Below are 24,269 nucleotides of genomic sequence, written 5' to 3' on the forward strand. Positions count from 1 at the left end.
GTAATTGTAAAAATTAGCTGGCGTAATGGGGAAATAGTTTTGACGAAGTAGAATTCTGACTGTAAAGATTGCTAAAATATACCAAACTGCAGTTTTGAGCTTTCTTTGGCATTTACATTTTGTTAACATTTTTAGAAGTACCCACTTATGCTGTTGCAACCTCAAAGTATGCATATGAATCTCTCACACTGTGATTTAAGTGAAGTTTGGAAGACTTTTAAAAGATGACTGGTGTGAAAAAAATCAAAAGGAATTGGCCCAACTCGTTTTTTGTATAGATTATACCGTTGGTTTTCCTGTTTGAATTGTTTACACTAGTCATTGTGGGGCCCTTTATATCTTGCTGTTTGGTGTGAGCCAAGGCTCCGTGTTGAAGGCCGTACTTTGACCTATAATTGTTTACTTTTTTCACATTGTGACTTGGATGGAGAGTTGTCTCATTGGCACTCATAACAGTGCGATATCCAGGAACGGAAAAAAAAGAAAATTCACTCTTTTTATGATAGAGTCGAGAAAGATACTGATCAAAAGTTATTTCTAAATAATAATTGTACATTTTAAAGAAATTGTTTGTTAAACTGTGTTATTAGAAATATACATGCAAAAAAGACGATGTTTTATGTTCAGTATTTATCGAGATAATTGCATTAGAAGCTTCTGAAACTGAAATTTAAAGAATGTCAATCTTTGCTGCATATTGATAAAAAAAAATGGAAAAAATCATGTACATACAAAATCTAAAGATCTTAGGGTCACCAATTTTTGGAGTGTTCCACAAAGTCCTTAACATGTTGCAATTTCCCAAAATATTCTTATTTTTCACATTCTAAGTTTTCGAGTACACCGTTCTCATGTCACGTGAAAATTCCATATAGACATATTGTTTTTTCGTGAATATAACAATGTACAAGTCTGTCTGTGAAGGTTAAAAAATTTAAAGACAAATATTCTTATAAAGTAGGCGTCTTTTACTATTTTTATACAATTTTAAGAAAAGGTCGTCTCGATTTTTGTACAAGTATTTGCGGTCTTCTCGATCTGTTCACATTCAATGTTTACATTGGGATAAGGTTTGTTTGAATTTGCTTAGTAACTTAATTTCAAAAGTGCCAATCTTTGCTGCATATCAATCGATTACTTTGAAATTTTTTCCCGGACTCTCTCTGATCTAACTGCATATATATACGGACAAATAGCATGTTCCAGACAGGTTTGCAGCCAGTAAAAAAATTAATTGAAATTTGTTCTCCAGGAATTCATTCGCATAGCAACATTTTAAACCAATTTTACACCAAGCTCCTTTAATCTGCTGTACTCGTCGTTTTCTATTTAAAGAAGGAAATGATAACATTAAATGGAAGTTTTGTTTTTATTTCACCTTATTCCTATTTTCGTTTTTTTACCAGAACCTTTTCCCGTGAATGTATAATTGATAGCGTCCTTGTTAAAATATGACAAACATTTAAAAGATCAAGTTTTCAGTGTTTACAGGGGAGGTAATATTTTGTCACTATATTTGGGTGTATTTAACAAATTTAAAGGGAGTTGGATTAACCTCTTTCCCATCGCGGTCGGTCCACTTTATATTGATTTTATTATTTATGTGTTTGCGTCCTGAATATACAGGACATGCTTGCCACTGAACGTTAATCTAACAAAAAAGTATCAATCTCATCATGATGTATATGTTGTAGCATGGTAATATCGATACTTTTGTTTTTCGGTTGTATCATACTTTGATATTATATATCTGATGAGTTAATTTCTAATTTTAACTACTTATTGAGTAGTTTCTAGTCAGTGGTTATATTTATTATAAGATATGCTCATGGCTCATGATCAGTGAGTTTTGATTGATTGGGTATTTGTTTACTCTCTAGGTTTTACTAGTTCGTGTTATGAAAACTCTGTTTTCTCTATGATAATTGGTTGATTAAGTCATATGTCTTTTTTGGAGGGAAATTCTTTTGTTTTGGTTAGAATTTGCTTATATTTTTAACTGAATAGTACTGTACTGTTCCTTGATATAATTTGGTCTTTCCACTTCTCCGTGGAAAGACCTATTGCTTTTGTTCTGATTATTTTTTTTTTTTTTTTTTCACATAATTTTTTTCTTCCGCTGTATTGATGTTTCAAAAGATGTCGCTTAAATATTTTGTATATGATATTGTACAGTTTATACGCTTTTGAAACTGACCCTGTTTAACCGAACACTTTTCTTTGTAAGAGTTATCTCCTGGAACACTGTTTTTCTTGTTATGACATCTCCTTCGCAACCGCAAGAGAAAGCGATAACAAATTCATTTTTCCAAATATATCCTCAGATTGTTACGTTTAATTTTGACCAAAGCGTTCCGTAGACTCCATATGAGAGTTATTTCCCCTTTTTTATCTTACATTAGTGAAATGTTATAGTAACTCATAAAACTTTAGTCATAGAGACCTAGGGTCTTTTGATTTCAGGTCCTAGATCCTCCAAAATAAAAATGGTCAAGGTCAAAGGTCAAGGTCATATTTTCTAAATTTTGATTTTGGCTTATTTTCACTTATTATCATATCTACTATTTCAGGTTGTCATAGCAACGCTACAAAAATATTAAATTGCTCAATACTGTGCAAATCATATCAAGACAAGATGTCCTTTTTCCGATATTAGAGTTATGAAATTACTTTATTACAATTTTGATTTCCTGCTTAATTGTGAAAAATACATATTTTACTATTTTTGGGGTGGTATTTTGACAAGTATCTCAGGAAATGAAATTTGTTGCCATGGAAAACAATGGATTTGAAAAAAAATATATACTATTTTTATCTTTTTTGTGTTACATTACATTCAACACATCATTAAAACACCAATTTTTATTAAAATAAAGTATTTTTTGACATTCCATTCAAAGCTCGGTGCTTGCTGACATGACCTCTAAGGTGGTACATAACACTACAGGGAGATAACTCTGTAAAAATCAGCTGAACGTTTTAATCACGCTCTATTGTTGAGGAAATATTAAGCTTCTCAATGATCAAAATTAGTGTTTGTCAAACTGCTATATATCCAATGAAATTTTTCCGATAAAGTGTGTTTCAAGTTTTTTGAAATTTTTATATTTTTGTCAAAGGTTAAAGTAAATATTTTGTCAAAATTTTATGAAAATTAAACGAGCCAAATTAATTTTAGTAAGGTGTATATTACCACATTAAGGGTACAGATTTGGAAAGGCAACCAAGTCCTTTTATCAGTAAAATACCGAAAAAATGTAAAAATCGATTTTTTTTTTCTTCTGATGCTATTTCGTAATCTTTTGGAAGCTTCTGTCAAAGTTTCGTAAGATTCTATGAAGGTTTGACAAAGTTAGTGGTCTAAAAAAAACTTTAACCATGTATGCCTAAATGTTTTCGACGGAATGTAGGATCGCTGTGTCTCGTTCCTTGATATTAAGTCGCTTACTCGACAAAAATCTAAGTCTATTAAATCATAATTTGTTTTGAAATTCCTTAAATTATTTCTTTACTTGAACCTTTAGAATCATACTTTTTTGGTCGTTTTAGATATCTTTTTAACCAAAAGATGATTGACAGTTGATCGTTATCTTTGATATTTTCTTTTCTTGTTTTCGACCTGATCATTCTGGGACTGTCTTAATGATTGTCACCACCTTCTAATCAAGAAGCTGTTCGTTATCTTTGATATTTTTTTTTCTTGTTTTCAACCTGATCATTCTGGGACTGTCTTAATGATTGTCACCACCTTCTAATCAAGAAGTTCTTCGTTATCTTTGATATTTTCTTTTCTTGTTTTCGACCTGATCATTCTGGGACTGTCTTAATGATTGTCACCACCTTCTAATCAAGAAAACTTCAGAAAAGTACATTAAATGATGCTCAATAGCTAGTAGATACGTTATCTTTGATATTTTCTTTTCTTGTTTTCAACCTGATCATTCGGGGACTGTCTTAAAGATCGTCACCACCTTCTAATCAAGAAGATAAAAAACACAGATCTTTTATTTTAATAAAATATACATCAAACTGATGGATGACAAAATTATTGTGTTTAAATAGTCCAGTTTTGTATTTGTTCCTCTGTTAAAAGCATCCAAAATCAGGTCAAACCAATCTCTTTCTGGAGGTGCTGGTGTCGTGGTGGGCGGGGCCTGGGTTAAACTTTTACATTCATCTTCTATTGACGGTAAATATGGACAATTTCCCCGACTTGTGGTCTCTGGATCACTCCAATGCTGAAGTTCACATATGCCTTTTAATATTTGAAGGTTTTCAACAGTAGGTGGAAAAGCTGACGAATGCAATGGGTACACATTTGCATATTTCATAAACCCACTGAGTTGAGGTGTTAGTCCTATAATGTACTCCTCCCCCACTTCGGTTTGATAGGCAACATTTGCACATAACTCCTCTTCGCCAATTGATTCTATGATAAGATTTTCTGGAATGCGAAACTTCCCTGCTTTGAGGACACAATAGACTACAAATCTACTGTCTACGTCATTTGGACTGCGGAATTTGCCATGTTCGACATCTTTTCCATAAACTACAACATCGGATTTAAATAGTATGTCTTCCATTGTTAGGTTTCGCCATTCTTGTACATAACAAGCAACATTTATATTAACAAAAGTTGAGAACAGTGCACACATAAACGTGATTCCAGTTATATCCATTTTGTTTTCATAGAAATAACTTATCTGATAGTCAAGAGTAATAGAAATCTTTTATAATTTAGTACAGCCTGCGTATATAAAACCTCACTTGTTGACACTGATATAGTACACTATGATTTATCATGTTAATATAATTGTAAGAATTATACTAAAAATATACAAATAAGACAGACGGTTATATAAATTATATAGTAATTAATTATTCAATATTAATATTATCATATTATTATAAACAATGGTTTGCATATTTTTTCTGACTATGACTGCTCTTTGGAACAAGTCATTTCTACTAGTTCACATAACCGCCTCACGAGTAAAGAAGCCCCACTGAAAAAGAAGGATAAAATAGTAAGACATTCTCTAAAAAAAATTATGTACTTCAAATTTCAATGTTTTAAACAGTTCTATTGATATTATTTCACATTTTCACTCGATTTTTACGTAAAAAGTGCACAATTCAATAATTTAACAAACAGAACAGTCCCTGTAAATATGTTACATATTGCAAGACTTGCGTAACGAATATCATGCATATTCTTCATTCGCAATTGTCAGTATCCTGAGAAGCTTCGAAGCAGGCTTTTGATAAAGTTCAGGTTACATTGCATGTGTGTTCTTAATCATTAGCTTTTAAATGAACAATGAATAATTCAAACGATAAATAAACTTTATAGCCGACTATGCGGTATGGGTTTTGCTCATTGTTGAAGGCCGTACAGTGACTTATAGTTGTTAGCTTCCATGTCATTTGGTCTCTGGTGGAGAGTTATCTCATTGGCAATTATATCACATCTTCTTATTTTTATATCTATCATAGATAACAGGATTACAATTATGAACGACAGACGCGCGTTTCGTCTACAAATAAAGACTCATCAGTGACACACGAATCAAAAAATTAAAAAGGACAAATAAAGTACGAAGTCGCAGAGCATTGAGGACTAAACATTTCGAAATGTTTGCCAAATACAGCTAAGGTAATCTATTCCCGGGGATAGAAAATACAAAAGTTTTGTAATTATGATCATATCAATGATAACTCATGTCAACACAGAAGTGTTGACTACTGGGCTAGTGACACCCTCGGGGATCACCAGCAGTGGCATCGACCCAGTAGTTGTAAATAAACTCATCAAAGATACCAGGATTAAAATTCATTTAGGACATGATATGTTAAATATGATGATGACCAAAACACACACACCATTTTCTTAACATCAAAACTACTTTTGTTAAAACATTTATCTAGCAAATTACACATTAGTACATAAAGTTTTTATTTCGAACCAAATATGTATTAATTTAGATTTTCTGAAATATTTTTTTATGTCCGTTTGTTTACCTCATGTTATTAAATATCCAACTGTGGTCCAAGAATATACTGAAGCAAACAGAATATCAGTTATTTTTGTAAACTATATAATTACTTCCATACTGTGTATTAATCTTCATGTTGCATTTCCTCGTCTAAAATCAAATGTTAATTCATTAAAAAAAAGATCAAGAGATATGGGGCATTTCTTTCCTTCTTATTTTTCAAAATATAGAAAATAATGAGATAAATAATCTCAATCAAAACAACTATAATATTTTACCAATCTTGTACCTGTTGTTGTTTTTTTCTTTTTCATCAAATAAGGGTTTCCTGTATACAATATTTTGAAAATTGGGGAAAAAAACGTAAAGTTTTGTTATCAACCGACCCTCATTTGTCAATTTCTAGATTTTAGTCTAGATATGAGGTAGAATTCACTGTATCTATTGTGTCACCATAGTCACCAAACTTTACTTTATTCAGTGCATGAGAGGATATCATCTATATAGCGGAACTCCCTTTTTCTTATGAAAATGACAAAGTTTGCATTTCAATGTGTAAATCTCAAAAAGTTTACTCGGGTAAAAAATAAAATAAAAGTTGCACAATGGAAGTATTTACATGAAAGTTTCATTGAAGTTCTGTCGTAGTTTTTATGTGTAGCGGATACAACATGCCTATCACTTTCTGTACAGCATAGCAAATTCGTGTTTTGCATTTATTAGAAACCCCGAAAAATCATTTTTATTAAAAAAATGAAATGTATATACAACGCCATAAGACAACTAAAATTCTTTTTAATTTTCATTGAACTAAAGTGATTGCTTTATGAGGATTTGTTGATACAAGTAGAGGAACGACAAACGTACCGACCATCAAACAATATTTAAAGAGGCTTGAAAATAAGTACAAAGACCTTTACTTTTCTACTAGTCGAATAAAAGAAAATATGTATGTGTAAGTATCAAGTGATTTTATATTTTAAACTCGGTTTAAAAATATTTTATTATCTATTTATTTAACATTCTTTCATCTATTTTTATTAGAAGTAGTATTTTAGTAAAAATCGCCTATTATGTTATCTGTGTGTATAAATTGTATAGCAAATTAATTTAATAAGACCACACATTTTTAATGCTGCAAGGAACTGCAATTCTGTGTTGGTGTGCCTGCGATTGCTTTCCAATAAGATATTGAAACATTTCATATACCACCTGTAATCGTATAGCTTTTTATGAGATTGCATGCTTTTTGTTGGTTTCCAAATGCAAAACATAGAATTTGCATTTCGTAATTGGAAACTTTCCAACATGTACATAATATGCTTATTTGTTTTAAATTGTTGTGCACTTTATAAGGGCTGGTGAACGTCGTAGATATATTCATTTTGTTTTTATTGCTGTCCAATTGACGATTCCCAGGCCTCATATCACCCTTTATTCAAATTTTCAAAAATGAAATAAAATAGCATGAAGAAATTATAGCTTGACATACCTTTTGATAAAAGTTTATATTAGTTTTGATAAGCCGGTCATAAGAAGGCATAGCTGGCCTTACATTATGTTCTAAGTATGCCTCTGGACCGCCCAGTATTCCCTTACTAAGATGACGGAATCTGTCAAGCTTTAAAAATAAAAAAAAATAAGTTATGTTTTCTTTTTGGCATTCAATTAAAATACATATCGTAATTAAAGAGGTCGGACCAGTTTCCCGTGTATTTGTTTCACTCACTGGGACATAATCTAAAAGTTGTCAAATCCTGCTGAAATTTTCTATACCATATGCTTAGGGAGCAACCATTTAACTTCAAATGGGGGGGGGGGGGGGGGGGGGGTATGGTTTTTTGTCTGAGTCAGAAAGTTTTTTCGTTTTACGACGCTATCAATCAAATTATTTTTTTTCAAAATTTAACACTATAAGGTATGGGGACAATCTGGATTCAGAATATTTTTTTTTTTATCTGCTTGACCACAATATTTTTTACATCAAATTGGGGATCAGAATGGTCTTTCCCTTAATAAATTGTTTCACGATTTTTTTCTCAATACATTCCATAAATCAAAATGCAATTTAGTTCTATAATAGTATGTTGCTGTTGAAAACATTTTGATACAAATTATTTGTCAAATTTTACATCGGAGGATATCGCTTACCAAAATGATTTAATTTGTATAAAAAAACAATGATTATCTTCCAACATAATTTGTTTTTGGTTTACTATGTCTCCTTATACCTTTTAAAGAAAAATACTAAAAATCTGCCAAAATCTGCCATATTGAGTTTTTTGTGATATCTTCAGGCGTTTACATTTAACTGATCTGTCAGTATATGTGTCTAATATTGTAGAACCTTGAAATTACTCATATCGGGATGTGTTACTTTGAAAGATTAAAGCGAAGATTAATAGACTTTATGAATCTGGCCCTTGTGTGAAATAATTTCAAGCGAAACTGACCCTACCTCTTTACCAAACCTATATTGATTAGTCTTGTTAGAAAGAGTTGCTATCATAGTATACATAATTTATATTATATAATGATGTTAAATACATGAACACAAAACATCATTCATAATTTTCCTATGTCACAAATGCTAGCTTTGGTACTTGTACAATGCAAGGTAAATTGATCTATAATTTCAAATCAAAGTCTTATTTATTGATTTCTTAGCTACTTTTCACAAGCCTTTCGCAGTTCACTCGCTCACAGAAATAAATTACTATTGCAGGTTATGACTGTTCTGCTAAGATGTGATTTTACCTTTTGCATTTCAAATTTTCGGCAGCAGACGTACCTATGGCATTGCAGGTTTTGAATGTTTTTCTACGATGAGATTTTATCTTTTGGCATTTCAAACTTTCGACAGCAGACGTACCTATTCAATGCAGGTTTTGACTGTTTTATTAAGATGTGATTATATCTTTTTTGCATTTCAAACTTTCGGCCGCAGACGTTCCTATTGCTTTTCAGGTTTCAAATGTTTTGCTACGATGATATTTCATCTTTTTACATTTCAAACTTTCGGTGCAGATGTACCTATTGTAATGCAGGTTTTGACTGTTTTATTAAGATGAGATTTTATCTTTTTTGCACTTTAAACTTTCGACCGCAGATGTACCTATTGCATTGCAGGTTTTGAGTGTTTTACTAAGATGAGATCTTATTTTTTGCATTTCAAACTTTCGGCCGCAGACATACCTATTGCATTGCAGGTTTTGACTGTTTTACTAAGATGTGATTTATCGTTTAAAATTTGCTTTTCAAAATTTTCGGCCGCAGACGTACCTAATAGATTAGACCGTTGGTTTTCGCGTTTGAATTGTTTTACACTATCATTTTGGGCCCTTGATAGCTTGCTGTTCGGTGTGAGCCAAGGCTCCGTGTTGAAGGCCGTACTTTGACCTATAATTGTTAACTTTTTATACATAGTGACTTGGATGGATAGTTGTCTCATTGGCATTGGCACTCATACCACATCTTCTTATTTATACTAATGAACATTCAAGCTCTTTGTACAAAATAATCCGTGATTTTTTTTATTTCTTATCAAGGTCATTGACTTACAGTCACTGTTAATTTCTGTATTTAAAAGTGGTTCATATTTATATAAAATGAAAGTCTGCACACAATTTTCTTTTTCTTGGACTACATTTGATTTTACTTTAGTATAAGAAATACGCACATGTTCTTGTTTGACGTTGATCGGGCGGTTTAGGATAATCCATGTGACATATTCTGAACACCCGGGTGTTGTTAGTGATCCATGGTATGTCACATACTGGTCAGTATTGGGAAATAGAATCTCTAATGGTATTCCGGATATTGTTGTCGTCTGACCTGTTAAGTAAACATTTGCTGAAATTATTTTTAAAACGATTGTAAGGTATTTTATCGTCATAAGACGATCCCTTATTTTACTTTTCCACAACAAAGTTAAAACTACGGTTGATTTTTTTTTGTCTACCTTGTGGTTGACCATGCTACTGGTCTAGCTAATACTGAAATACTACACCGACATTCCAGCTAACGTCACGGTGCACAGAATACCCTAGGCACCTATTTTAGAAAAAAAATGCGAAGGCTGAAATCTTATAGGTGCTTCTTGGAGACTTAACCAGTAGTATTTTATCATTTTTATTATGCACGTTTTTAACAGGCTAAATATACTAAAGTTTCACAAAACGGTCACATTCTATATCAACAGATGCAGTATCCAGTGCGAATAAGTAAAATTTAAGGAAATACAAAAAGTCGACTTTTAAAAATGAGTATTTAAAATATGTTACAGGCGTCCATTTCTTGCATGATAAGCATAGACCGATGTCAAATTGTTCCCAAATATGAAGAGACAAAACAAATCATCAGTTATTCGATTTTTACAGCTGTGTGATTAAGCATTAGGTACTCCCTCTTCATTACAGAAACTTTGATATATCGTTTGGAGGTTGGGTTAAATCAATTTTTCTATGATTCAGTAAGGATTCAAAATAAAATTTGTGGAACTATTTAGTAAATAAGGATACATCTATAAAAATAGACACAGAACGGAAACTTTTGTCTGCTTCTTAAATAAATGTAGGTGAAAAAAAACTGGCAAAATAGGTGAAATTTTGGTACCCAGGCTATACTTGTATTGTACCATCATAGCCTTTTACCTGCCTTAATTAGCGCCTTTTCCCGGCTTCAAAATAATCTTGTTCATTTTCCGAAACGCAAAAATAGCGCATGGTCAGCAGAAATGTTTAACAGCAACATGTTGTTTGTTACGTTATCAAAAGTTTAAAACCATACAAAACATAAATGTTGTTATTACCTTTTAGTCTAACAATCTCTGTATATTTTGACATAAGCTGAAAAGCCTCATTACTTGGAACACCATACTGGAAATATGCAAATTTTGAAATGTGAATACTGACTGATATCGACTCTTTTTACCTTCCTTAATAATTTGTCCAGGTCATATCAAATAATATCTACAAATGTTATGTACATACATCAAAATTTTAGAATTCATGAAAATAATTGCCAGCTAGCTTTCTAATAGTCTAAAGTTTACAAAAAAGTTATAAAATAACAAGGGGGCAATCAATAATTAAATATAAGTCGATGAAAGATCGACAACACCATGTCCAACGAAAAATGACGAAAAAAATACATCAGTTAACAAAACACTTATAAGGAAACTAAATAGATATGAAGCAACTCACCCACCAAAAGTAACAAATAAGATAGACCAGTTTTCTACAGAAAACTTTGTAAAACACCTTCTTCCAGTATGGCAGAGTTCATTGAAATTTACAATAAAAGATTACCTTGCAGAAAATAGCGATGATAGCAACTCCATGGAATGAATCTAAAGCTTGCGACAAGTTATGATAGAGATCAACATTATATGTTATCAAATGTATCTGAAAATAAAAACAAATAAAATGAGAAGTTTAAAGATACAAGTTGTCCGAATTATCTTGCTGTATGCTTCATACAAACTATGTAATATACATTCATATTAATACCACTGGGCGAATACTGTTGCTGTGAGACTGTTGATTCCTAAATGATAGAGTACCTATCATTTGCCTAATGGACATTATATTGGATCTGCCATGATTTTATTGATACGTCTTTAATATAAATGTTCCGGTTTTTTTTTAATTATATAATTACTCTAAAATTAAGGTTGCAAACTCCTCAGGCAAAGCCGGGTAATCCATATACAGACGGACAAGGCAAGGTACTCCATATACAGACGGACAAGGCAAGGTACTCCATATACGGTTTTATCTAATGTGTAATACCTTCTTTCCAAACGCTTTATGCATTTGGCTTCACAAGCTTTTGAGAAGCTAGGACAATTTTACATGTAATGTCATTTGTATCAGCGCATCCAAACGTATTCATTAACATAATGTTGGTTGTAACTCAGGACAGATATTCCATTCCTCATTTTTATTATTAAAATAGATATAATAGATATGTATGTATTAAATATGTAAAAAGTAACCTCTGCTGGAAAACTTGTCCCATCAATGGAATGTTCTGAGCCTTTACTGTGATTACGACCAAAGTGGACTTTTAGTTGTGTTATTTTGTGTCTATATTTCAAGGGTCCCGAGAAAACAATGGGACCATCTTCAACATCAACAGTAATCCCACGTCCAGTGTTCGTTATGTTGCCAGAGACCTAAATTAATAAAGAGTCTTTCATATAGTATTTCAGGTCTTGAATTCAAGACATTCAATTAAATGAATATTGCGTCAACACTTTCTACCAAAAGCATGTAGTTCATCCATTTCAAATACATTCTTTGTGAATAGTTTGTTAGAAGTGTCAAAATTAAATATATGATAAACAAAACTGGTGATCCTTTTTGTTTTACCTGGATGTGAAATAATACCAAACATAGCTTTAAAACAAAAGCCACAGGGCGCTAAGCAGACAACAATCAACCAATCAGTTTATTCAAAATGTACAAAAAAGAATAGTTTTTTATTCATAAACTTGACAATACACATTCAATAACTGACGATTTGTAATATTCACAGAGATAGAGAGAGAAAGAGGAAAGATAAAGATATTTTTCCCCTAATGTGAGTTTTTTTTAATCCAAGTATATGTTCATTTCAAAATAAGTATCCTCTGATGACTGACAATTTATATTTGCTTTAATTTTATATTATTGTATTGTTATCATAATAAGTACATCCTATTAGTATGCCAAATTATTACCCTCTTAATTCAATTTAATGTTTTAAAGTCTTATCTCTCAATGACTGACAATGGATATTTGATGTACGTTTGCATGAGTATCATGTCACTTTAGTATTGGTATCCTAATAAGTATAGACCATTGGTATGCCATTTTTTGCTGTACTTTTATATTAGTATTATGCCATTGTAGAAGTAATTATGACTGAATGAATTAGAAGGCTGTTGCATCAGTATCTCATTCTTAAAAGAGGGGCGAAAGCAACAAAAAGGACACTCAAACTCACCAGTCGAAAACAAACTGACACACTAATTTTAGCAAATTTTATCCTTTATACCTACTTTTCTAGGAATAATATAAAACGGATCAAGATTAGGATCGTACAACAGATGACTTGTGTTAATGTCTATTGGAGACTGGAATTTTCCATTGGAACATATCAGCCATTCGTCTATTGTTTTACCCCAGTTTTCCGCTCCTTTAACATAAAACATACATGTTTAATAAAATTCCTGTACATAATCTTACAATGGATAAGTGGTGACGATTTGTAACCAAACTATTTGTATGAATTTTTTTAATTAACTCTGTTAGAAAGTCTGAATATAGTGCTCAATAATACATGTTTTATGCCCCAAGTACGGTAGGGACATTATGTTTTTATTACTTTGCGACCGTACATCTGTCCGTCTGTCCGCTTGTCCATCCTGTATCGTGTAAAATATTTAGATAATGTAGTTAACCATGAAGGTGTGGTCACATCAACTTGAAACTTAGTACACATGTTCATTGTGATGTTAACTTTGTAAATTGTATACCAAATTGCGGTTTGATCCCAATGTCATGGTATACTGGACATAGAAATGTGATAATGTGAAATTAGTAAATTCTCAGGTTCATTAAATATGGACATATAATAGTACAAGTGGCCATGGTATCCTATGAACACGCTTTTTTGATAATAAAGATGCAAGCATCACTACGTCTCCTTATTTTTATATAATACAAGAAAACTCACCTAATTTCCATTTTGTTTATATATATAATTACCAAAAATGCAATCTCCATTATATCATAATGATAGAAGTTTGAACAATCTGATTCTAAAAGGTCAAAGAACACATTGATTTCGACACAACAGTCTCTAATTAATATTGACCATTCAGAAATTGCATATACAGTAAGCTAAAAATATATGATATATTTGTCCTCACCTTTCCACGTTTATAATTGATAACAAGATTTGCACTCGTCGCGAGCAACACTCTGTTGGGTTGAGGAGACACTGCATACACATCAAATTCTTAAAGTAAGATAAAGTCAAATTCCAGCTTACTTCCGGTCTATTTTTTTTTTTACAGTCTTACTGGGAAGCAATAGCCATTGCAAGTCTTGTATCTTTTTTTATTAATTATAATGTAAATGAAGAACATTATCTCTCCTTACCAGAAACTCCTTCATATGTCCACCATTTTTGCCAAAATGAGCCAGATCCAAACACTACAAACACAAAAAACGGCATTAAACAACAAGGGTTTTCATGTTAACTAAATGTATAATAATAAGAAGTTCTTTGAAAATAATTATATCTAAAACGGCATACGATGACCAGTATGAATAAAAAAGATATATTGGATATAATACGTCAAGGAGACAGCAACCTTAAAACATAATTCGTACGGTCGCTAGAAATATAAACTGAGTATTGGCTGCTACCATTAAACACTCGTTAGTTTCTTAATACTGTTACGTGTTATATAAAAATGTTAAACGTCCGCTTTAGAGCTACGAAGGGACGAAACCAAATTAATGTGTGAAAATTTACTCGAGAATTTTCTTGGACTCCTATCAGTTTCCTATATTTGACTACATATTAATTGAATATTAAGAATTTATGCTGCAATGTTTTATTTAATTGTTTTGTTTATTAGAAAAATTGCTCCGCAAAATCATGATTTTTGAAAGATGACATAATTTTGCGGTAGCGCATTCTGTTTATATTGCATATCCTTTCTTTTAAAAAAAATCCTAAACATAATAAGTATGCTTAGATTAGCAAGATTAACATTGTCTTGCAATTTGCCATTGATAAGTTGCGTTTTATCTTTGTCTCAATAATTAAAAAGAAAACATTCTTACCAGAATTAGCACCAAATATGGTTATTAAAACAAAACTAATCCTCATGTCTCAGACAATGACCAGCCTCGACAGCAAGAAATTTTATTTCGATATGCACCAAAGATCGAATCATTAAATAGTTAATTAACTTGAAGATGCACATCAGAGTATTGTATTAGACTATAAATGTTGTTTATATTTGACATGTTCTCCCATATATTACTGATAGCATCATAACACAGATAAGAGGCTATAGAAGAGCATTGAAGAATATGAATACAAGATTAATCAAAGGAAACATAGGATTCATAGAAGTAAAAATATTATAATGAAATTTATGTCTTAGAACATTTAAGATGAACAATTAAGCACTTTTTAAAATACTAGTAATAGAAAATATCTTAAAATAAAAGCCAAGAAATTATAATGCATTCAGTGCATATATGAAACATTTGCGGTGAGCTGCCACCTGAAATGTTGAATTCAACATCAAATGGTTCTCTTAAATATTATTATAATGTCATACAGAGCACTGTTTCTTAACTTAAATAGCAAGACCATATTGCCCGTTACATCCGATTTTTTGGAAAGTTTTCTTTTTTGTTTTTTAAATTAATTTCCATTAACTTTCTTCTTATTTTTATAACTTCAAATAACACAGTGCAATTGGAAATTGACTAGAGGGAACAAGAGGTATTGCCTGAAGTTATTTCACACCAAGGAAATGTTTTAGGTCTTCCAAACATAAAAAAGCTTCTTATGTGCGAGGTACTAAAACAATTATTGTAATTCTCTAAACATGTTACTAAATTCTAAATGCCTAAAATTTTGGTAGTTCATGGAAAATTTTGAGTAAACATCACAAAAATAAATAACAAGGACATTCATAGCCAAACATGAATTCAACTGAAAGTAAAGATATGTTTTGTTTCTCTGATACAAATCGAATTATGTCAGTAAAGGGTGTCTGTCATTTATTGATTTTTTTCAAGTTTACAAAAACCAACTTAAATTTTCAACATTGTATCAAAAGTGTCTTCAACAACAAGTGCCGAATAATGTTTTGATTTAATTTATAGAGTATGAGTAAAACATTTGTAAATTATTTAATGTGTATGATGTACATGTAGATTCTTCTCTTTTCAGTTTTGTAGGTTTTTACATCTCTAGAAGTTAGTCAGTGTCTTTCTTTTGTCATTTTCAATATTTTGTTTTCCAAAAAGTGGGAGGTTCCCACGCCTCTGATAATTCTATGGCCCACTCACTTAACAAGCTGACATGGATATTCATTTAATTACACATACACTCATTAATGAGTTGTGATATGTTAGTCTTTTGGGATGTACAACTTAAGACGGATTAACCTCTTTGACACCCTCGTGCAATATCAGACACCACCACTACTATTCCTTAAATTGACATCACTTTTATAACTAGTTACACCGAATCAATAGACGCATCGCTCATTTGAAAGCAATGTCAAAGCTTAAAATGATCATCAGTCACCGCTAAACAAAGTCTAGATTACATTTGTAGCCAAATTCATACAATGTTATTGGAAATCTAGTAAAGATCAGACTAATTCATTACGAACTTGTCCAACAAATTTCTTTATTGGTATGATCGAACTTGATGAAATAACAGTATCATTTCAGATTTGTAGAGATGAACTTTTTTGTTAAGATTTAAGATCTACTGCATGCGTATACATATATAATGAATTCCAATTGGTGTAAAGGTGGACAAAGATACCGAATTTTCAGTTCCGCTCTGAAGTCATGTTCAATATATATTAAAAGTATGTGTGTGTGTATACTTTTTGTAATGGTTACTTATAATTTGGTTTTATATTTGGCAAATTGGTTTCATTTTCGCAGAGACATTTTTACTGATTGACTCACAAATTAAAAAAGCTGCTTAAATCCGCCTGTTATGAAATTAAGTTTTATCTAGGATCGATATATATAAATGTATTAGTCCAAGGTTTTATCAAAGAGCTGTAGTTTTGTAAAGATCTGGTCTTTGCTAATCAATTTAGCTTTTTTAAAAGTTTCTCTTATAAATATCATAGTTTTCAAGGTAATAGGCAAAATTGAAAAATGTTGTCATTTAAGGACCGCAACTCCTAAAATGAGTGGACTGACGACGTGGTATTATATTGTCTTGCTGATCATTTTTGCTTTGAAGAGTTTCGCTCTTTCTATTATAGTTTTCAAGATAACAGGAAAAAAAACGCAAAACAATGGTAAAAGTCGTCATTTAAGGGCAATCATTCCTATACGGAGTCGACTGAAAATTTTTGCCCTGTTGGCTTATTTGAAGATATTGTCCTACTTATCATTTTTGCTTTTTAAGTTTCTCTTTATTTAATATAGTTTTCAATATAAAAAAAATGGTAAAATCGTCAATTAAGTGCAATATCTCCCTTGAAGAGTCAATTGACGATTTCAGGCATGTTGCTTTTTGTCGAGCCTTCGACTTTTGTCGAAAAAGCGAGACATAGCGATCCTACATTCCGTCGGCGTCGTCGTCGTCGTCGTCGTCGTCGTCGTCGGCGGCGTCCACAAATATTCACTCTGTGGTTAAAGTTTTTGAAATTTTAATAACTTTCTTAAACTATCCTGGATTTCTACCAAACTTGGACAGAAGCTTGTTTATGATCATAAGATTATATTCAAAAGTAAATTTTGTAAAAAAAAAATTCCATTTTTTCCGTATTTTACTTATAAGTGGACTTAGTTTTTCTGCCAGGAAACATTACATTCACTCTGTGGTTAAAGTTTTTGAAATTTTAATAACTTTCTTAAACTATCCTAGATTTCTACCAAACTTGGACAGAAGCTTGTTTATGATCATAAGATTATATTCAAAAGTAAATTTTGTAAAAAAAAAATTCCATTTTTTCCGTATTTTACTTATAAGTGGACTTAGTTTTTCTGCCAGGAAACATTACATTCACTCTGTGGTTAAAGTTTTTGAAATTTTAATAACTTTCTTAAACTATCCTGGATTTCTACCAAACTTGGAAAGAAGCTTGTTTATGATCATAAGATAGTATCCAAAGTAAATTTTGTAAAAAAAAAATTCCATTTTTTTCGTATTTTACTTATAAATGGACTTAGTTTTTCTTCCAGTTAACATTACATTCACTCTGTGGTTAAAGTTTTTAAAATTTTAACAACTTTCTTAAACTATCCTGGATTTGTACCACACTTGGACAGAAGCTTGTTTATGATCAAAAGCTAGTATCTAGAAGGAAATTTTGATAAAATTTTGTTCCATTTTTTCTGTATTTTACTTATAAATGGACTTAAGTTTTTCTTCCAGTCAACAGTACATACATTCTGCAGTTTAAGTTTTTAAAACATTTATTAGATTCATAAATTATCCTGGATTTTTACCAAACTTGGACAGAAGCTTCTTACAATCAAAAGATAGTATAGAGAGGAATATTTTTATTAATTTTTTTCCTCATTTTTGTTGAGCCTGCGATTAACACCAAAAGTAGGCGAGACACTGGGTTCCGCGGAACCCTTACGAATTTTTTGTAGATTTTGCCTTTCTGATTACTTTTGTTGTCTGAAGTTTTCCTCTATTATACTTCTCAAGATAATAGGCAAAACGAAAAATAAATTATAAATCTTCATTTAAGGGTAATAACTCCTGTAAGGGGTCTTCTGACAGTTTTGTTCTAAATGGAATGCAAGTAGATCTCATCATTCTAAACATTTGTCTGGTCAAATTTTTATCTTTAAGGGTTACAAGATACTTGCAATAGACAGTTCTTACATTTTACCCCTATGTTCTATTTTGAACCATGTTGGTTGGCATGCCAGATTACCGAACACATTTTTAAAACTAAGCAAGTATAAATTAGACCACATTTGGTTCTATTTTGCCCAGAATTTTCAGTGTAGATAATTGTAAAATTTAACAGACAATGGATGTGAAAGAATAGCAATAGCGCTCACACTGGCCCTTTGAGCTAAAATTACATCGAATGTTATTTCAAGACGTAATTGTCATATAAATTATTGTTTTCAGCAGGATTGTTCCTGTAAAACTTTATTTCTTGCCCCTTGCTGTTCAAATTGATTTTTTTGTCATTGTCAATTTTCACATTCGTAAGATTGAAGGAGGATACCCACCAAAGTATACTCTAGTTTAAAACAGGCCTACTTTTTGTCAATTAAATTACAACTTTGGTAGTTGTATTATGGATTATTTCAAATTATGAAAAGTCAATCATGACTGCTTTAATTTTTATGCAAGAATTGTCTACCTTTAAAATTAATCATAAAACAATCTGAACTTTTTTCTGGAACAACATAAATAAAGAAAATAAAACAGGTATAGGAATCATTAGACCAGCATTCAACATCATCTGTTTGATGGAAATCTTCTAAAAACATATTTTTCAGTAGGCAAGATGGACTGATATGCAATTTATCATACACATATTATTTCTTATCAGATAGGCATACAAGAAGTATTAAAGTTTCAAAACATGCAACAATGTACTCCATACAAGCAACATGATACCACTCATTCATATAGACAAAAAAATCATTTTACCTGTTTTTATCTGAGGTGCACAATACCTTTTGCATATCCTGAGATCTTATCCAAAATGTACCCTTATTCATGTCTGTTGATACCAGGTAAGATTAATGATGTTTTTGTAACAAAATATAACATTAGCAATTCCTGTAGGAGTAAGATTCAACAAAATAATCCACACAGCGTCAACTATACTCCATATTGTCTCTATAGTGTACTGCCAATACTCGTGTACAGCTGCTGTTGTAAGAAAACATTTTAATGGAAAAGAAGGAATATTCATGAGAAAGAAATGAACAAAACTTTTCAACATGAATTTAAATGAACTATAGTTTTTTATGTTAGTTGTTTTTGTGCCTCGTACCAATCTTTTGAGTTAAGCCAATTGCTACCAATTGGAGGGTTGAGCACTCACAAACATGTTGAACCCTGCCACATTCTTTATGTGTCTGTCCCAAGTCAGGAGCCTGTAGTTCAGTTGTTGTCGTTGGTTCATGTCGGTCATATTTGTTATTCTTTTTGTTATAAATAAGGCTGTTGGTTTTTTCGTTTGAATTCTTTCACATTTTTTATGTCTGGGATTTTCATAGCCGACAATATAGTATGGGTTTCTCACTGTTGAAGGCTGTATGGTTGCCTACAATTACTTCATCCACTTCATGTGAACTCTGGTGGATAGTTGTCTCATTGTGAATCATACCATATCTCCATATTTTTAATTTGTTTAACTATCTCAGTAACTTGATCCTGCCATATGGTTGTGTGTTTGTCCATTTTGAAGTAATCAGTGTATTTCATCAGAGGCTCTTTAATTTTGTATTTTTTTCTTTTCTCCTTTTTATACATAATTCATTTCCATCCTGACTGTTATTGTACTAGACATTATTTTTGATGTCACTATAAAGTTAAAGTATCTCCTTATTGTTGAAGGTTGCAATCTCTTTAAGTTAATTAATCACATTTTAGTGCGGTTTATTGTTTTGACATTAATTCTTGACTCATACATTCAATTTGATTGAGGTCATTCAGTCTAAGACAGATGAAGGAGGGATGCAAAGATCCCAGTATGATTAAGTACCAGAGCATAAACTCTGGAGGGGCCTACATATAAATTGTTGTCATCAAAACTTCTCACCTAATTAAAAAAAAAACTCCTCTTGTACAATGGCAATCAAAATTTTCTATAGCTTTCAGATCATGCAGGCTAGTTAATTGTTAGCTTATTTTTCTTCTATGCATAAAGTATTTGCATTGAATATAAAGTTACCGATAATACATCCACCGTGACATTTACTAGACTTTTTCTATACAAAGATGGCAAAAAGTTTACATTGGCCCAAACCATTGCATTATGCACATAAAATAAATAATACTGGCATTCAAGTTACATCTAGCTTTAATAATTCTAAAGTGGTCTTAAAGTACTCTGGTAAATCAGCAAAGAAAGTCATTGGCTCAGATTTCTTTGTGGGAAATTTCAAAAGTTCTACTCTAGATCTATGTAAATGCAGTGGCATTTTAAGCATGTTTTCAGTGCTTATTCCTAGCTGGTCTGAAACTTCTTTTGGCAATTTCTGAAAAAAAAACAATGAAATAAAATTAATAAGAGTAAATGATACAAAAAAAATAATTGAATGATTTGCTACGAAATAAAATACAACAAATGTAGTGATTCAGGTGATGACAAAAAGCAAAACCAGGTAAGAATATGATTTATATGTATAAAATATATAAAAGTCAATGATACCTGAAATGCATTCACAAAATCTACATACAGTTTATCCAGTATGCAAAACTATCATACATTAATTTGTATATATCATTGTCACAAAAAAAAAATAATATAAATGCAAAACATATACCTGTGGTCCTTTATCAGCTAGTTCTGGGTCTACACACACTAACTGCCCAAGTAAAGGTGCGACTCTATTGGAGTATGTGTTGTCTCCTAGAATTGGTGCTAAATTCTGAGTCATTAACAGTTCACAACAATCCCATTTTGCTACAAGACAAAAAAATGTGAATCATGAAACTATTTTGCACAAACTCAATAATCATGCACACTGAAAATCTACATGTATTACAAACCTACATGAAAATGTCACATAAAAATTCTCCAGACAATATTGAACTAAACTTTTAGCTCATTTTAAGCAGATAAATTAAAAAAAATAGGCTAACTCTAACAAGAGGTTCATATATTATTTACAAGCATATCCACTTATATATCTTATAAATATCTATTCCAATAGTATTATTTTTTGCATTCATCTTATTTAAAGGCAAACAATTCTTATTGAAGCCAACAGCTTTTTCCGTGGCAAAAATATCCTTCTCGTTCTTCTTTTTTTAAATCCTCAAAATATGCCAAATTCAATTTAAAATCCAGTTTTTAGCCATCTTCGAACATCTTTTTTTTGGACACATGTTGAGAAATATAACAAATAGTGTTATTAAAAACTTGTAGTACACCTCTGGTATCTTTAAATTTGTCATCAGTTTTGATTATAGCCCTCGTTTTCTTGATAGAGTATATGAGTATATAAAATGATGGTTGACAATCTCTTGTTCTGTCATAACTGTTTCAATTTGGTACCTACTTTCTTGATCAACAGACATGGCTGATTTCCCTGAATTTGTTTCATTAACAGGGTCAAAATAAAAACATTGCTGTTACCTTCTTGAAATTGAACATTACAGTGACTAAATGCCATACTTAAAAAACTTTTCAATTATTATATAATATCCACAGCATTAAATTGTTAATATGAAAGATATCCTTGGTGCTACATGCATGTATATTAGTTGAAACTATTTTTAATAAGTTTAAAGTCAAATCAATAAAAGAACTTGGGTAAATCAGCAAAATAATGCATTTGCTCTGACTTTTTTGTTGGAAATATCAATAGATTCAACACTTTTAACATGTTTAAGTTACAAATGTAGGTTAAACTACTTTTTACTAGTTAAACATGTTAACTAATTGTTCAACTAGGATATATGTATATTTAGGATCATTGGTGATATTTTCACATGTTATTAGAATTTATACACTTTCATGTGATAGTTATCAGTTCAGCATATATATATCTGAATGTTGTATAATATGTTTGTTTTCAGTACTAATACGAATTCAGGATAATATCAAGATTGTATGCATCATCATTTTTATGCTTGAAAGGCATGATGCTTGTAACAATGTTGAGCAGAGCAATTAATCTTGGAAATGATTCACCACATTACAAATAGCTCATTCAAGGTAGATAATTGATTGAGAAAAAATTAGTCTAAAAGACTTCTACACATTTGTTGCCAAACTGTTTACCATTTTCCTTCAAAACCTTAATTAATGCAAATATAAAGGATAGTCCTACAAATGACTGAATGGGGGTCTTTGTTTTTTTTTCTATAACTAATTATTGACGCAAATATTGTCAAATCAAAATAGCAGTAGAATATGGTCACCTTATGACAATAGATCCTTCCAAGCATGAAAGCTTTCTAAAAAACAGATCAAGAGAGAATAATGTGTTACGGATGGATGGATAGATAGACAGAGACTTGTATTGCAGTGGTTCAGCATATGACAATATAAATCTATGAATCACATTTTACTTTCTACTTACACGTGTTAGTCATTAGTTCAACAAATCCACTTTCCAGTCTTTTTGACAGTATTCTTGTCTTGTAGGTGCATATCATACCTTGTCCTTTTTTCCTTTCACTCACTGACAATTTGTTAACCTCTATAGGCTATATAAAATGTAAAAAGAATTTATTTTGTAACAATATGAAGGTAAATCCGTCAAATGCACCAAACTTATAAAGTGTTATTTTCATTTACTTGTACAATATTTCATATGCTATAAATAAATTCTAAGCTCTAGTTAAAAAATCTTCAGAAATTCACAACTTAATTCAAATAACTCATTTCGTACTTTGATTATCATACTAGTTATGTATGTTCACCAACTATTTCAATACATTATATCATCAAGGTTGACTCTGTTTCAAAATAAGTACTGAAGTATTCAATATTTGATATTTCCTGTGCTCAAGTTCTTATATTAGACAAAATTGACAAACCTACAAATTTCAAAGGTCTAAAATGAGTTGAGTCTTGACATATCAGAAAAGTCAACTTTATTTCATTTTGATAGTTGGTTGGACACAAGTGGGCAGACTTTTGCCTTCTGTCAAAACTAAAGGTAAAGAGAGTTGGAAAGGTTACAAAATTTAACATTTTATCATCTGAAATCACATTCACTTTTTTTTAATTTCTAAAAAAGATGAATCATTATCTGACCTAGGGATCCTTCTGATCAAGATTTATTTGAACATGGCTCAAATATAATGCCAATAAGGGAAGGAACTCTTTGTCAGATCCTTGTAAGCAAAGATTAGATGCAGGATCTGTATTTTAATCATATTGTTTTTGGGGAAATTTGTTCGAGTATCATTATGTACGTTAGTTGGACAATGGAGATTTGAATGTGGTTGATCTGATGTTAATACTTATCCAGATACATGCCAAATACAATTAGAAAATTCATTTTTTTGAAACGGGTTGATCCTATGATTCATATTTGTTCACATATATGGCAACTGAAATCACATACAAAAAGTGTGTCAAACATTTAACCTTATTTTCGGTGCATAAGAAGTTGTACAGAAATGAGTATTTAAATATTTATCAACCATGATTTCATTACGATTTACTTGATTCTCTTGGAAAATCTGATTATATACAATTAATGTCTGACCATCTGTCATGATGTCTGCAGGTAATTTCATTTCATAAGAAATTTTGAATTATCTAATATACATTTATACTTCAAATCATTACCTGCCAAAATATCTAAAATTATTTTCTCACCAAGAATGTATTAT

General features: G+C 31.1%; 2 protein-coding genes across 3 annotated transcripts in view; both read right to left on the reverse strand.

Moving 5' to 3' along the window:
- Positions 1–2,561: 2,561 nt before the first annotated feature.
- Positions 2,562–14,885, reverse strand: LOC127720135 (putative carbonic anhydrase-like protein 1). Its single transcript, XM_052226620.1, has 7 exons — positions 14,840–14,885; positions 13,042–13,178; positions 11,306–11,401; positions 10,807–10,873; positions 9,676–9,830; positions 7,489–7,617; positions 2,562–2,585 (listed from the first exon to the last, which is right to left on the reverse strand). The coding sequence occupies exons 1-7, from the start codon at positions 14,883–14,885 to the stop codon at positions 2,562–2,564; spliced, it is 654 nt and encodes a 217-aa protein (XP_052082580.1).
- A 5,872-nt stretch (positions 14,886–20,757) lies between these two features.
- Positions 20,758–24,269, reverse strand: part of LOC127702496 (mitochondrial mRNA pseudouridine synthase RPUSD3-like) — a 41,584-nt gene continuing 38,072 nt past the window's right edge. For both annotated transcript variants that reach the window (XM_052206715.1, XM_052206717.1), the window contains exons 7-9: positions 23,006–23,132; positions 21,242–21,381; positions 20,758–20,953 (exon numbers count right to left, since the gene is read on the reverse strand). In XM_052206715.1, the coding sequence (XP_052062675.1) occupies positions 20,759–20,953; positions 21,242–21,381; positions 23,006–23,132 (462 nt within the window). In that variant the 3' untranslated portion in view covers position 20,758. The remainder of the gene's footprint in view (positions 20,954–21,241; positions 21,382–23,005; positions 23,133–24,269) is intronic.

Source organism: Mytilus californianus, unplaced genomic scaffold (assembly GCF_021869535.1).
Source record: "Mytilus californianus isolate M0D057914Y unplaced genomic scaffold, xbMytCali1.0.p SCAF_1, whole genome shotgun sequence".
NCBI lineage: Eukaryota > Metazoa > Mollusca > Bivalvia > Mytilida > Mytilidae > Mytilus > Mytilus californianus.

Excerpts from the sequence above, each read along its gene's own strand:
- LOC127720135 (XM_052226620.1), bottom strand. The coding sequence starts at position 14,885 with ATGAGGATTAGTTTTGTTTTAATAACCATATTTGGTGCTAATTCTG. Across the intron at positions 7,618-9,675 it reads TCAACGTCAAACAAGAACAT|CTTGACAGATTCCGTCATCT; the intron begins GTGCGTATTTCT and ends TTATTTTTAAAG. Across the intron at positions 2,586-7,488 it reads ATATAAACTTTTATCAAAAG|CGTTGCTATGACAACCTGAA; the intron begins GTATGTCAAGCT and ends ATATTTTTGTAG.